Consider the following 14813-nt stretch of genomic DNA (forward strand, 5'->3'; position numbering starts at 1 on the left):
GAGAGGCACCCATAAATAGATCATGAAACCAATTCGGTGGCTCGTGATTTGGATCTTGTCTTTAAATAATAGAGCAAAAATAACAGTGCATCCCAGGTAAAGGATAAATGTTTTACATGAAAAGTTTATTGCACGCACGTGTGTGTGTGTGTGTCTGTGTGTGTCTGTGTGTGTACTGGCTCACAACATATTATTTCCTCTCATTGTAGGTCACAGTATAGACACTTAAAAGACACTGCCCTAGAGAGGCAAGAAATTCCAATATTGGACATTTCTTTTTCATATTCAAGCTGAATGACCCTTGTTTTCCCGACAATCCTGGCTGAATGTGACGGTCAGAGGTACTGCTCTTTGGGCCAGTAAACTTGGCCCATCCTAAAACATCAAGAAATTCTATGTAACATACTAAGTTCAGAATTAGTTCCTTCAAAGTACCCACAGTTTCACAACATACAAACAGTCTTTTTGGAGAGCAAAAATAAGATTTATTTTTTTCTAATTACAAAAGTAATACACGTATAAGGCAGGAAAGTAAAAAATACAGAAGTGCACAAAGAAAAAAAACTCACACCAGAGATAATCATTTTATCATTTCATTATTAAGGTGTATGTGGGTCCATATGAATACACACACACACACACACACACACACACGCTATAGTTTTTTACAAAAATGATGTCATTCTGTGCACACTGCTACGAAGGTTATTACTTTTCACTAACAGATGACATTTTCCCCTATCAAGAGAGATTTTTCTACTACAACATGATTTTTACTAGCTACACAGTATTCCATGGATGACTTGCTGGTGAGCATCTCTGTAAAAGGCACTGCCTTAAACCCTCTGCCTTGGGAAAAGCAGCCGCCAAGAGCCAGCCTCCCCACTCCACCCTCTGGCTGCGTCCAGCTCCAGTGAGCATCACTGCCCAGGCCGGGACCAACAACGAGATGCTCCCCTCCAGAGCCTCTATTTTACGTTCTACCGAATCAGCAGTGCGTGAGACACAGGCACTATTTTCACTATGCTTTAGAAAGGCTCTGCTAACACCACCACCAGTTCACTAGCTAATTTTGCTACAATAATAAAAACGCCCCGTGGGATTGGAAACCATTATTGATAATGTTCCATTACTGATGCACAACCAACATAACGTGCGCTGACTTTCACACACATCAACTACCTCCTGCTGGATGAACTTGTGTACACACTGTGATATCCTCAGGGGGCTCTCCCGGCGGGGGCAGGAACTCAATTCTGTACCTTACTGGAATCTGAACATCGCAGCACAGCACATGAGCGGAAGGAACACTGGAAGTAGAAGACCCGTATCCCTTGCTACTTACTAGGAATGGGACCTCGAACGCGTTTAATTAGACCTCTGTGGGCATCAGTGTAAAGGAGGAAGGCCAGGCTGGATGATTCATAAGGCCCCTTCTGGCTCTAACAGGCTTTGGGCTAATAAAGCACGACCAGCACCAGCACTGTGAGCAAGCATCATACACCCAGCACACACCCAGCACAAACCCTCGAGTTCGAGATCGGGAAACCTGCTAGAGCCTCTCTGTGTCGCATCAGTTCTTCTACTGATTCTCTGTAGGGCCTCAAGAAATTTGAGAGCCTCACTCATCTTCAACCTTCCTCCTTCAGGCTGTGAAATTCTGAAATTTTACATCTTCCAGGTTAACAGCCTGGTCTCCGGAAATTGTCACAGTTCCCGCTTTCCGCATCCACGTGCTCGTCAGAAGCGGGCCACAAGTGCTGGAGAGGGTAAAATGCAACTCGCGCCTTCGTGCTTGTTCCCACTGGTCAACTAATATGATCACTAAAAGAAGAATCATTTTTGATTATCAAAGGGCTCCCCTTTCCTTTGCTTTCCAATGCTTCATTACCCAGACAACTGAGAGCTATGGGCAGTTCATCCTCCCAGATGCCCTGTCCTTTCAGATATCATATCCCCATCACACAAACATTCCTGGGAGTGCACGCTGCATCCTTACCACGGCCTTCTTACCATCCACTGGCTTCATGGACTTTACAGTGAAAACGAAAAGCAATGCAGTTTATCGAAGAGTTTTTAGACTTGCTAAATATACCCTTGTTTCTTCTGTGATTTGTATGTTGAAAATCCATTAACTGCTATACAGACAGTCTTCCCCAGGACTGGCATCGATCACATGGGATGAGAGAAGCCTCTCTGCTTCTGGAAGGGCAGAATCACATCTGGTTGTCTTTTCTCTGTCTTTGTCCATCGCTTCAGGTTTCTTTAAAACTAATTGGAAGAGTCAATAAACACGCCCACCAATTCCCTTAACACACTAGGAAGCAGATCATCATGCCCTCCAGACCTGTTCTTGTTCTGTTTCCAAGGATTCCCTTACCTGCCTTTGTCAACTGGCATTCTCGACAAGTTCGTCATAACTTCTCAAAGTGTCAACTTTTCCTCTTTTCATTGCCCTTGTTAAAGATAATTTAAAATTAGAAAGTCACATTCCCCGCCATTTCAGAGTCAATGCTAATTTCATTTTCCTTTGCACCGAGGTCTCCTTCCCTCTAGGGATTCCCTTCCTCGTTCACAGCCCCCACTCCCCAGCCCCGAACAGGCATTCTTCATCCCTGTATGCACTGTTCCATTCCCCTACTGTACCCTTCTTATCTCTCCCCCCAAATACTTCACCCAGTGAAACACACTTTAGCTTGTGGTTCTCCTTCCTTCACTCCACTTCTGAGAGAAATGTCTGTGTCTGGAGATTGTAAAGTCACCTTCAGGAAAGAGGCATACAGTTGGCTGTCAATTAATCAGGGTAAGACAGAAAAAATTACATCGTGTGCAGCTTTGCTTCTCAGTACATGCATTTATGCTTTGGGGATCAAGAGGATTTCTCCCACACAACCTAAAATTCCTATTTATGCCTTTTGTTTGGCTATAACTAATTCTGCACCTACCAGCACAGTAGTTAATAGTCTGGATTATTTAAAGCAGTGATTACCATAGCTCGTTATAAATTCAAGTGTTGGCCCTTCATTCTCCCCCCATTCTGTTTCACCTCTATCCTTCGCAATCTGCCTATTTATCCTTGGTAGCACTCTTCGTTCATAAGTCCAATAATTTTATATTCGGTAGTTTTTAGCCCCACATCTAGTTTGACATATAGATTTTTAAGCCAGTTTATCCTCCCCCATTAAGCACAGACCCAAACGTCACCATTCCTGTCACGTATACAATTCCATCAAGTTTCAGAGTGTCATTTATACACAATTTTATTTCTTCTTACTTCTTTCACACACGCCTACCACTTACGTACCGCAACTTCACTACATTCATATTTCATAAACTTCATCAGTATTCAGCCAAATCCTCCCCCGAAGTAAGCTAGGTATTTTTAACAGTGCGCTGCCTCTTTCACAGGCTTGCGGATCCTGTACTAAGTAGCACCCTTCCTTGCACCCCAGACAAGTTTCATCTATTATGGTCGGGTCGTGGATGGGGGAACTTCCTGATTATTTCAAAAAACTTTCAGATAGTTCACAACCAAAACTCAAATGCCCAGTGACAATGCTAGAGGTGATTCGAGGCTGGGAGATTATAAATCCTCTGTGCCACACGCATTCCTACTCCGTTCCAGCCTCTGATGGAGCTTCGGGGAGAACAGCGCTGGTACAGAAACTCCCTGGCCTGGCCTGCAGTCCTCCGGCAGGAGGTGACCCAACTGTCACCCAAAAACCTTGACCATTCAAGGGTATGGGAGACCTGTACTCTCAACCGGTGGTAGACCCTGGAGAGGGCTCTGCAGCTGGCCACCAGGGCCTCAGTTTTGTGGACGAGACAATCACCAGGAAACCACAGGGCCACGCCATTGTCAATGTGCCACAGCACATACTGTGATAAGACAGTCTGTAATAATGACATGCCAATGGAGGCCATAAACATCTGGTAGGGGAAAAAAGGAAAAAAAAAAACAAAAAAGCAAAAAAACAAAAAACAACTGTTCTTCCACCAACACAAGGGAATTGTTACCTGTAATTCCTTTTCATGTTGGCACGTAAAAGCGGGAGTAAAAAGCAAGCCACGAGACGTGCCACATTTATTCCTCATCACGCCCCATTCCCCTCTTCTACCGACTTCTCTAGACAAGCTCCTTGATGTCCTTACACCAAAAACAAAACAATAATAATAATAATAATAATAATAATAATAATAATAATTGGGCTGTCACAAAAGAACACCACAACCCCTAAGATGAATTTGCAATGCTGTGACAAGGATACCAGAAGATAACCACAGACTACCATTAAATCATATGGGACAGCCCTGAAAAAGTCAGCCTCTGATGGTGCCGTCCTGGGCATGCCTTCCATACTGGTCCATGAACAAAGGCCCAAGCTTTAAAGGAGAATTTCCTTTGGGGGAATTTAAATGTTCTTTATTGATATTCTTGAAAGTCTTCCCTCCAACCCTAGAATTTCCTAGTTTTTAGGATTTATGATACCCTCTCAATATATCTAAGGAAAAGGCAAAATTAGCCGATATTTCTATCTACCATTATTACATGGGGGCAAAGTTACATAATGCTATGGTAATATATTACATAACTTATTTGTAAATACAACAGTCTTCCTAAACATCTGAGAATGATTTTATATCCTCTGTTAACTGTAGGGAAAGCGTTAAGGCTCTAGATTCAGGTTGAAATTTTCCTAGAAAGTAAAAATCTCAATTAACCAGAATCAACTAATTAAAGTGAATTTCCATTTTGCTCCTTGCAAGTTAGAGACCAAGAAAGGCAAATAACAAAACATACTGATATTGAGGATTTAACAGAAAAAGAAAACAATTTCCAAGCTGGGATCAGGGCAGATTTAGTCCAATCTCTGACACTGTCCCCATTCACAGTTCTATAATGTACAATCAGAATTCATCCTCAGAACAGTGACCCTGTGGCACTGTAAGATCCTCAAACCTCAAAGAAAGATTCGATTACATTCCCCATGTTCTTTCCTAGGGTAGGAAAGGGGACCAGCACATTTAAAAGAAACATATTCAAAGAGAAAAAGGAAAGATCCGGTTAATCTGTTAGCCAGAAAAACTAATTCATTAGTAATGCCTTGGCACCCTTACAGAAAAATGATGATTTACTGTATATTAATCAAGACTTGAACACTGATTATCTGGAGAATTTTTTTAAAGCATTAATTCAAAATGATTCGCTTTTATTTCTCTTAACATATGGTTTAGTAAAGTGGGTGAAAAATTGAAAAGCTCGTTTCCAAACCAACACTTCCCATTATGAATCTCACACACACACACCACACACCGCACACACGCACAAAATCCCCCCCCCAAAAAAACAAAACATTTTTTTGTATGAAAAAAGAGAGAACAATACAGAGAAAAAGAGACAGAGAGAGAGAGACACTGTTCCTAAACTCTCAATGAGGATGATAGTCTTCATATTCAGAAAGATATTCCACATTCTAGGTTGGGGTTCACTCTGGTACCTTAAGGCCTTTCAAAGCAGACTGTTTTTCCTCTGGAAAAATCTATCACTAATATAGGATGATTGGTCAGGAATCTCCCTGAGGGAGTGGACGATGTCTACCTCAGAGTACCTGAACAATGGCTCACGGAAGACAAAGAGCGTAAGCAGCAGGTTATGTCATATGAAGAGAGCTGGGTTTTCCACAAAATTTTAGTCTCTGGCACAAGGGCAGTCACATTATAATTTTTCCCCAGACACCTGAAATGTCATTATGTATTTTGCTTCTACAAACATGTAAGTACATATGTAACCTAAGAAGCACAATTCACCAAGTAGACTAAGACCATGGATGAGGGTAGAGAGGAGCAGCACTCTCAGAAAAAGTGGCCTATGCTGTAAGAGGCCGTACCACACAAACAGAATTTTCAGTGACATCCAACTCAAGTCTGCCCTTCCAACAACACACCACAACTTTCTGGAAGCAAAAATGGGAACATGTGGAGAAAAGTGTGCATCTCCAGTCAGAAGTGCCAAGAGTGTGGCCCAAGGAGAAGTAGCCATGGGCTTGTCTCACTTGCGTTCCAACGGTTAGCTCTGGACAGAGGTCGGTGTGCTTCCAAAAGCAATTCAGCTGTCACCCAAAATCCTCAGAACGTTTCCCCTGGAGGCACAACCACCGCAACGAATATTCTCGAACCTCCCTGCGTCCCACCTAGGAGCCTGGTGTGGAACTAGCAGTGTATGCTGCACCCCCGACCCCTGACCCCCACCACCACCTCTGCTGCCTTGAAAACATGAGCTTAAGGGTCTCAGAGGAGGGGGCTTCCACGCAGACTCTGTATTTCAGTTTTGGAAATGGAGGCATTTTCTAGAAAAAGCCAAGGCTCCTCATGATGCTGGTAGGTTCTGGAAAATTCCAGCAGGTGACTAACATAAAAAGAGTGCTATACACGGTTTTTGGCCACTCAGGATTTGACTTCTGGATTAATAATCCAATTCTTTTTAAGAAAGAAGGGGGGAAGCAACAGGAAAGGTTATCATAACTATCACCAAATGCATTTTCTAAAACTATTCCATTACATTTTTTAAGGGTAAAATTACAAATGTTTTTATGAGCAATTTACCGGAAAATTAAAGTCCCTTAGTTTAAAAAACAATTATTCCATCCTTCTGGCAAAGGATTTTATGCCAGCCAGTAGCTCTTTCAAACTATGGGGCATCACTTGGTCACTGTGGAGAGCCTGGTCCATGTCAGAAAAGTTGATCTGAGAATCAATGTCTAGAAAAGGCTATAAACTACCTACCAGGCAAGAAGGACACCTACCTGAAAGTGAATCAGCCAAGACAGAAAGGGGAACAGGAAGGCCAAGCACTTTGGTTTACGTGGTTCTAGAAGTCCTCAGGGCTGCAAACAAACTACAGGCCTTGTTAACTGATTTTAAGTCAATCTAAACTGAGCCTCCAGGGGGTTCAATCTCAACCCAGTTGAGCTTTTCAGTGTTAATCCCATCTTTTGGTTTCGATTTTTCCCTTAGGTCGGCCTGCCCTAAAAGCCTTCAACCTACAACACTGGTGTTCCAAACCAAGTGCGAGCCACACAGCCCTGTGAGGAAACTTTAGGAAAGTGAAATATGTAAGCTTCTGGCATGCATATAATAACGAGATTCTAGAAAAGGGTTTTTAACAACGGTTATGTCACAATGCTTATGGCTCCCTGAAGTCCCCGAAAGCCTTGTTAAATTAAAGATTCGCTGTAGGTTTTTTTCCCCCTGCTTCATTCTTACTTTCCATGTTGCCTCTTGCCTTTCTTTTTTGCCTTTGTGTTGTAAAGATGGTACTGAATGACACCAGCCATCATCAATACCACCTAAAAAAATGGGGCAATTTCATTACAACTGCTAACATTCCCTGCTAGTTTTAAAGACAGGGGAAGGTCCACCTTTCAGATTACAAAGTCACACATCTGATTCTGGAAGCGCAGGCACCAAGGGTACCATGCCCGTTCACACGGGGACTCCCAGGAGTTTGGCATTCAGCAACAGCTTCAAGTCTACCTGGTAATGTCTCATGAGGTCACCTCAATGTCATGAGAATCCAGACCACAATTTCTGTGGACTGCAAACACTGGCTGGCTGGAAGCTAACCCTGCTACCTCTCTGGAAAGCATCTCCCAAATCCAAAAGCTTCCCATGTCACCCAATGCCAAGAACTCCATTCAATCCTCCTTGAGGTTGAAAATGCTAATTATAAGGTGATGATGTTTGCTTTTCCTTTCGAGTTGTGTGCCTTTCTGTTTTAAGTATTAAAAAGGCGTAATCACCTAGTGTGTAGGTTAATTTCTTTCCGATATTGTAATTTATGCAACATTAATACTGGATGCCAGCTCCAATTTTCTTGCTGCTTACACTCTGGGAGCCGACTTGCATATTCTGCCAACTCCATTACATCATCTGAAAACCCAAACATTTCCCATTTTCAAATCACTCTCATCTACCAGGCATACTTACACATTCTCTCTTTTTCTCCCTAGGTCACACACACAAAGATTGGGATCCCTGAGGAGCAGACACTACATCTGAGGTTAAAGTCTGCAAATGCACATAATTTCTGGAAGCTATTACTACTGCTGTGTTAGCTAAAGGATGCCTCCATCTCTGACCTTCCTTTTTCCATTCAGACTGTTATATAACCTAGTGCCTGCGTGCAGGATGTGAGTTGAGGGTTTGGGCCTTACCTCTTCTCCCTCCCCCTAGTAAATCTCTGGAGAGATGGACAAGGGGGTTGGTTCAAAGAAGAGTGAGTGGAGGGTGACCCTCTGTGGGGCAAGGGGACAAAGGTCAACAGGTCAGCTGTGCAGGATGCATCCCACCCCTACTTTGTCCCTCTCCCGTTTCTGCTAAGCCCAGGGGGCTAGTGGTACTGAATGCCCAGCCTTATATAATTTGCTAGAAAAGCAAGTTCCGGATTTGTTAGTCGGTTCTGCAGCCTGCCACCCTGATCTCTCACAAGAACACCTTCTGACAAGAATGACACCTGAAGATGCTAATAACACACGGGAGGGGGAGGTTAAGGGGGGGGTGACAGCACAAACCAGAAATTCGTGTGACTTCCTATATACTATGTCCCCCCCTTTAAAAAAAAAAAAAAAACCTCAGAAACACATGAAGGGGATTTTCTCCAGTGTTTCTGATTAACCCTGTTACATAACCCGCTCGCATTCCAAATCCACCGTCTCAGGGTCTAAATATACTCTTTGCAGCCAAAAGCTCTCCACACACAAACTCACCGAGCTGGCGGCAGGACCCGGCCCCCATCCCTGATCCCCCTCCCTCCCTTCACGGCCCCTGCTGCACCCCCCTCCCGCTGAAACCGCGGTTCGGCGTGTTCACTCCTCGGAAATCGCCTTTAATTAAATGTTTTTCGTGTGTGTCATCCTGATGGCTTTTACTGTACTCGAATTCCGTGAATGGGAAAGCTCCCGGACAGGGGGTGTGGCTAAGGGGGGGGGGGGAGGCAGAGGAATACTGTAAAACAGCCAGCACATGATCAGCCATATTCCTACCTCCAACTATATAACATCGAGAGGAAGGGAGCGGCTCCCGGGCCCCCACTCGCCTCTCTCCAGCCCTCCCCAGTCGCCGCCAGAAGCCGAGTGGCAAGAGGAGGGGGCGCGCTGGGCCAGTGCCCAAGCCCGGGCTGGAGATCCTCCTGATCCCCAGCCCTTGGGCTGCTCGCGCGAGCCTGCTTCCTCCGGAGTGACAGGCGTGATTTATACATTATTTACAACAGTAATTAAAGCCGTAGCTTCCTCCTGTTCTTTGCAAACTCCAGGCGCAATCAAATAAATAATCCCCCACCTCCAAAAAAAAAAAAAAAACCCACATCAGCTTCCAACACCTTTAAGAAAGAGAGAGTGAGCTTTCCCCAACACTCGACTTTAACTAGGAAAAAGCAAGGAGGGGGCAATGGAGTCCCCCGCTCCCCCCCTCCCCGCACAAACGCTCCAAAATGAAGTGTAAAAAATCGCTCGGGGGGGGGGGGGGCATCTCTCGCACTATCCAACCAGCATTCAACTCTCGCTGACCATTCCCAGGTTCTTGCAGAAACGCTTGAACCTCAGAGAGGGAAGGATTCCCAGGGCAGAAATAAGTTTGGGTGCATTTCGAGCTTTCTGTTCCTGCTTGTTTGCTTTCGCAGACGCTCACTCCGAATGCGCGTGGAGCGCCCCACAGCACCACCGCCCTCCGCGCGCTAGCGCGCACACGCCCCCCGCCAGCCTGGGCGCCGGGCTGCGAACCCGGGGTCTGCAAACTTGGGGATCTCCGCTCGCCGCGCCCGCCAGACAAGTTGGCGAGCGCCTCACGCGCCCGCACTCCCCTTCCTCCATGGAGCCCTTCCTCCAAATCCCAAACCCACCGCCGTGTTCCAGAGAAGGTGCCCACGTCGCCCCCTGATCCAGGAGCGCCCCCTCTCCACCCCCCGGGGCTTCCCAGGTCGCTCACTCCTCCCGCACCCCCTCAGCTCTGCGGGGGACCGAAAACACACCCTGTCTGGGGCAGCCGGGGCCGAAACTGTCAAGAGGAGAAAAGGTAAAGCGGGAGGAGGGTGGCCATAAACGATTTTTTTTTTCCTTCTTAAAAGGACACTGCCGCTTTAAAAGTTTCTTTCCCGGGCCCCCACTCTCGGGTTCTCCGTATTTTGGGGGAGCGTATTTAATTTGGGCTACGCGGCTTTCCTCCTCTCTTTGCAGAAAAATCAAAGCCAGGGGCTGAGCCCGCCGGCTGTCAACCCTCCTGCCGCCTCCCCCGCCCCCCTCTCCTCCCGCAACCCGAGAACGGGCTGCAAAAGTTTGCAACATTTCTGGGGGGCGGAGGGGGGAGGGGAGGGGGGCTCTCCGGGCTCGGGGCGCCGCTGCAGGCTCGCGCGCGGCCCCGGACCCCGCGCTCCGGGCGCCCGCTCCCGGCCGGCCCCCGCTCCGCTCCCGGGCTCCCGCCGCCCCCTCCTCAGCCCCTCTCGCAGCCTCCTACCTCTGCTGGTGCTGGAATAGCTCTGTCTGCGCACCGGGGCGGGCGGCTCGCTCTTGCGGGCGGATTCCTGGTTCAGCGGGGTCTCCCTGGCGCCGGCGGCCGCGTCCGCGCCGCTGCTGCCCGGCTCGCTGGCGGCGGGGTCGGGGGCTGCCGGAGCTGACTCCATGTTTTTTCCCAATGTAGAGATCGCTGGAGATGGCGAGCTCCGAGACTCCCTCTATCTTCTGTTTTCAGAGCAACTCTATGGTACCAAAAAAAAAAAAAAAAAAAAAAAAGAGGGGGGAGAAAGAGACCAGGGAGAGCAGGAGGGAGAGAGCAGGCGGCGGCGGCGGGCGAGCGAGAGCGCGAGGGAGCGCGCGGAGTGTGTCTGGGTGGACGTATGTGTGCGCCCGAGAGGGGTTGGGAGGCGGGTCTGTCCACAGGCAGCGCTAGCGAGAGCTTCTCCAGCCGGCCCCCACACCCACATTCCCCACCCTCCAGACCCCAGACCGAGAGCCACCGACTGGCTGCCAATTTGGGGAGGGGGGGGCAGGAGGGGAGAGACTCTCTTGCCCCGATCCTCCCCTTTGCCCAGCCCAGGGACAGAAATTAAGATCAGCGAGATGATTATGTGCCTACTTCTGAGACTCTCTCGGGAACAGAACTCGTGCCCATCTGCAGCCGGCATGAGAAGAGGCAAATGCGATCATCCACGGTGGGGAATCGCAGGTAGCTCCTTGCCAGCCCACCCCAGGACTGAGGAGAAAATAAAAAGGAATTCGACCTGGACCGACACCCCAAGGAAGGAGCAGGATGGGGGGGACGTGGCACTTCTTACTTCGGGATGGGACGTCCAGTGGGTTTCCAGACTTCGTTTGATACATCTGTGTCTAAAACAGATTTTGGGTCTAGAATCGCCATGGACAGCCAATTTCTGGTGTGTTTGAAAGAGGTGGCTTTCAGCCGCTTTGCTGTTTCCTCTGAGAAGGATCCAGAAACCACTTGGCAGGGCAGTTTCTACTGAAGAAAACTTTGGCCTGTTTGGTTGACGACTATCTAAGCTGGTTGAAATATGCCACACTGCATCTAGTTCTTGTGTGGCTGCTAATTGTCAATATCCACTGGTAATTTTGCTATTAAATGTACAGTCTCATCCATAAAAGATATACTGATCTTATCTAATAATGTCTGGACGATAAAATTCAGATAATTAACAGCTCCTAATAAGTCACATCATTGTAGACATCATTCTGCACCTCCCTTCCCTCGAAACATACCCATCACATAGTAGGTGTTTAATGAAATCCAAGGAAAGTAGAGAATTGCATCAGTTTTACCTTGACCCCAAACTCCAATATGAAGGGACAATACAAATTGGATGAGTGGAAGACATTCAGGTGGTAGTAGCCTGACTTCTCTGCCTCCATACTCAATTCACCAGTTCTTTTTGCCTGCCCAGACACTGATGAAATCAGTACATTTTTAACACACACACCCCCACCTTCCTTTCCGAAAGCTCACAAATTTTGACAATAAAAAATATTATTATATACCAGAAGGTGGCATAAATATGTGTATTTAGGGGGTTGGGATGAGAGAAAGAAGTAGGGAACATTTTGCTTTTTCTACCTTCCTGGTTTGGAAAAAGGCTTTTTAAAAATAAGGTGGGGGGGGGAACCTAGTTAGATAATTGCTTAAGAGGAACCTCTATATGCCAAACTTCACACATGGTTTGTGTTACTGTTACTGATCTTGGTCTGATTTCAAATACACAATGCTATTTGCCATGGTCTGTGTGTTAAATCAGCAAAACCTGTGGTCCACTCTTCGGAGTGATGTAAATGAGATGTGAACGGTTCTGATACCTTAATCCAGTCTCTGCAAGGATCCCTGGCTTTAGCCTGTCTGTTGGCGCCTACAAACAAAGCCACGATTGTCTCCTCCATCCCGAATCAGATGTGTGGGTTTCCCCATACATCAAAGCACAGATTTCCAGAACAGCCTTCACACCATTTACAATTGGTTAGCCTGTTAATAATGTTCTTGATACAATTGACCTAGCTTGTCACTCTTGACTTTTCTAAGTAAACAAATATATCAAAGTGCACAGTTTAATAAATAAGCGAGTGCCTCTGGGGAAGTGAATATCTCAAAATATATCCACTGCTCCATATTTATTTTAAAATATTTTTAAACAATTTTTCATATTAAATTTCACCAATAATTCTATTTGGGATACAAGTGGCTCAAAACATACCCCTGGCTCCTTTTTAGGTAGCAGTAGCAACTCATTAACATTTTTCTGGTTAAGTCTATTCCCCTGAGCCTTCAGTTGGTTCCTTTGCTGTTCTCTAAGCTGGTATTTGTTCACCCTGAAAAGACCTTCCTGGAAATGGCCCTAGTGACCTTAGTCAATTAAGATAGAATCCATATTCCCTTCAGCGGTAAATTCCAGCTCCAAAAAGCCATTCCTCCTAACTCTCTAAAACAATTACTGCTTCTGCAACTTAAAACAATTGGGACCAAGAAAGTGCTTTCCCCAAGGGAAAAATAAAAATGAGTTAGATACATTCCTTGACTGTCAGTCATTGTTACTAAAGTGTAAATTACCCGGATTGGGGAAGCATTTGAAACCTGGAAAGCACAGTGATTAGGTTTATATATTTTACTTCCCTCATGCCCCTTGCCTGCTTACTAATTAAAGCTTTCCAAATTTTCAAATATTTGGAAAGATGGAAGCCTTCCTTAGGCTCTGCTCACTGACAAAGGGCAATAGTGTTTGCTTAAAAATGGTTATTTTACTTTGCACTACTGAGTTCTCTGACAGACGATGGCTTAGAAAATCTACGCTTTGTAGAAGAGATAAGCCTAAATCCATTTTTCCGCAGACTGTTCTCTCCCTCCCCAAATTCTCCAGGACTCTTCCCTCCCTCCTGGCCAATCCCACCCTCCCCTCTTGATGGTAACACTGGTTTGTTTTCTCTTATTCCAAGGTAATTCCTGGGAACCTCTGAGTGAGCTTTGACTCCTCTCTCTCACCACTGGCTCTAGCTCTCCACATCTTCACGTACTTGCCAAGTGCTTTAAATTCTACCTCTGTGACCTATGTCCTTTCTTTCCACAGCCACCACTCCAGTTCCAGACATTATTGCTCACCTACACAATTACAGTAACCTTCCAAATAACTGGCCTTCAGTCTTATAACCATTCTAATCCATCCCAGATAACACTGCCAAGTTAATTACCCTGAACTACAGTTCTCATTTCCCACCATGTCACTCCCCTGCTTACAAGACTTTAATGGCTCCCCATTGCCTATCCAATTAACTACTAACTAGTCACACGGTACTCAAGGCTCTACCTCACTTATCTCTGCACTCCTGCACCAGGGATGGCAAATCGATCTATCTCATGAAGGAACTCATGAGGTTGGTTGGAAAGGTGTGGGCTGTGATTAATTAATGCCGTCTCCCATGGGTGGAGGATTGGGAGTGTGACACTCATGCAGAGTTTGCCAAACTGCCTTACATCCTTACATAATCCCTGCAATCCATGTGTAATCCTCAGACCAAGCCACGTGCTGCCTCCTACGCTTCTTCCTGCTTATAGTGCAGGAGACAGGGACAGGTGCCTATGCCTCTTCTCCCCAAATGCTCTTCTTGCCCTCTCCGTTTACTGAAACCCTACCTATCAAGGTCCATTCTGAAAGGCAACTCTTCTGTGGAACCTTCTCTGATTTACCCCAAACCAAATATTTGAACTTAGTACCGTTGACCCTTGAACAACACAAGGGTTAGGGGCACTGACCCACCGTGCAGTCGAAAATCCACGTATAACTTTTGACTCCCCCCAAAACGTCACTAATAGCCTACTGTTCACTGGCAGCCTTACTGATAACATAAACAGTCAATTTACATTTAATTTGTCTATGCTTTATACACTGTTCTTGGAATAAACTAGAGAAAAGAAAATGTTATTAAGAAAATCATAAGGAAGAGAAAATACATTTAGAGTACGGTACTATATTTATAAAAAAAAATCCACAGATAAGTGGACCTGTGCTGTTGAAACCTGTGTTGGTCAAGGGTCAACTGTACTTTGCACCCCTTTTGAGGCACTTGGCACACTTTATCTACTTTGTGCTGTCCTTGGTTGAACATTTGCCTTACTCTTCCTGGTAAAAGATACGTTCCTTGAAAATAGGGACTCTGCCCTTGCACATAGTAGGCACTCATTAGAGTTAGTGGATTTGGGGAATGGAATTGATAAACTAATCGTAATGTAGCATGTCCACACAGTGCTCCATTACACAATGAGAATGAAAACCT

General features: G+C 45.8%; 1 protein-coding gene and 1 long non-coding RNA gene across 2 annotated transcripts in view; both read right to left on the reverse strand.

Annotated features, from left to right (window-relative positions):
• Positions 1-12545, reverse strand: part of RORA (RAR related orphan receptor A) — a 708798-nt gene extending 696253 nt beyond the window's left edge. Inside the window, exon 1 of the mRNA XM_027569193.2 lies at positions 10507-12545. Coding sequence (XP_027424994.1) covers positions 10507-10672 — 166 coding nt within the window. The 5' untranslated portion in view covers positions 10673-12545. The remainder of the gene's footprint in view (positions 1-10506) is intronic.
• On the reverse strand, positions 479-3550 carry LOC113908777. Its single transcript, XR_003515590.2, has 3 exons — positions 2691-3550; positions 2381-2456; positions 479-2202 (listed from the first exon to the last, which is right to left on the reverse strand). It is a non-coding gene; the product is annotated as an uncharacterized LOC113908777 (long non-coding RNA).
• Positions 12546-14813: the final 2268 nt, after the last annotated feature.

Source organism: Zalophus californianus, chromosome 6, assembly GCF_009762305.2.
Source record: "Zalophus californianus isolate mZalCal1 chromosome 6, mZalCal1.pri.v2, whole genome shotgun sequence".
NCBI lineage: Eukaryota > Metazoa > Chordata > Mammalia > Carnivora > Otariidae > Zalophus > Zalophus californianus.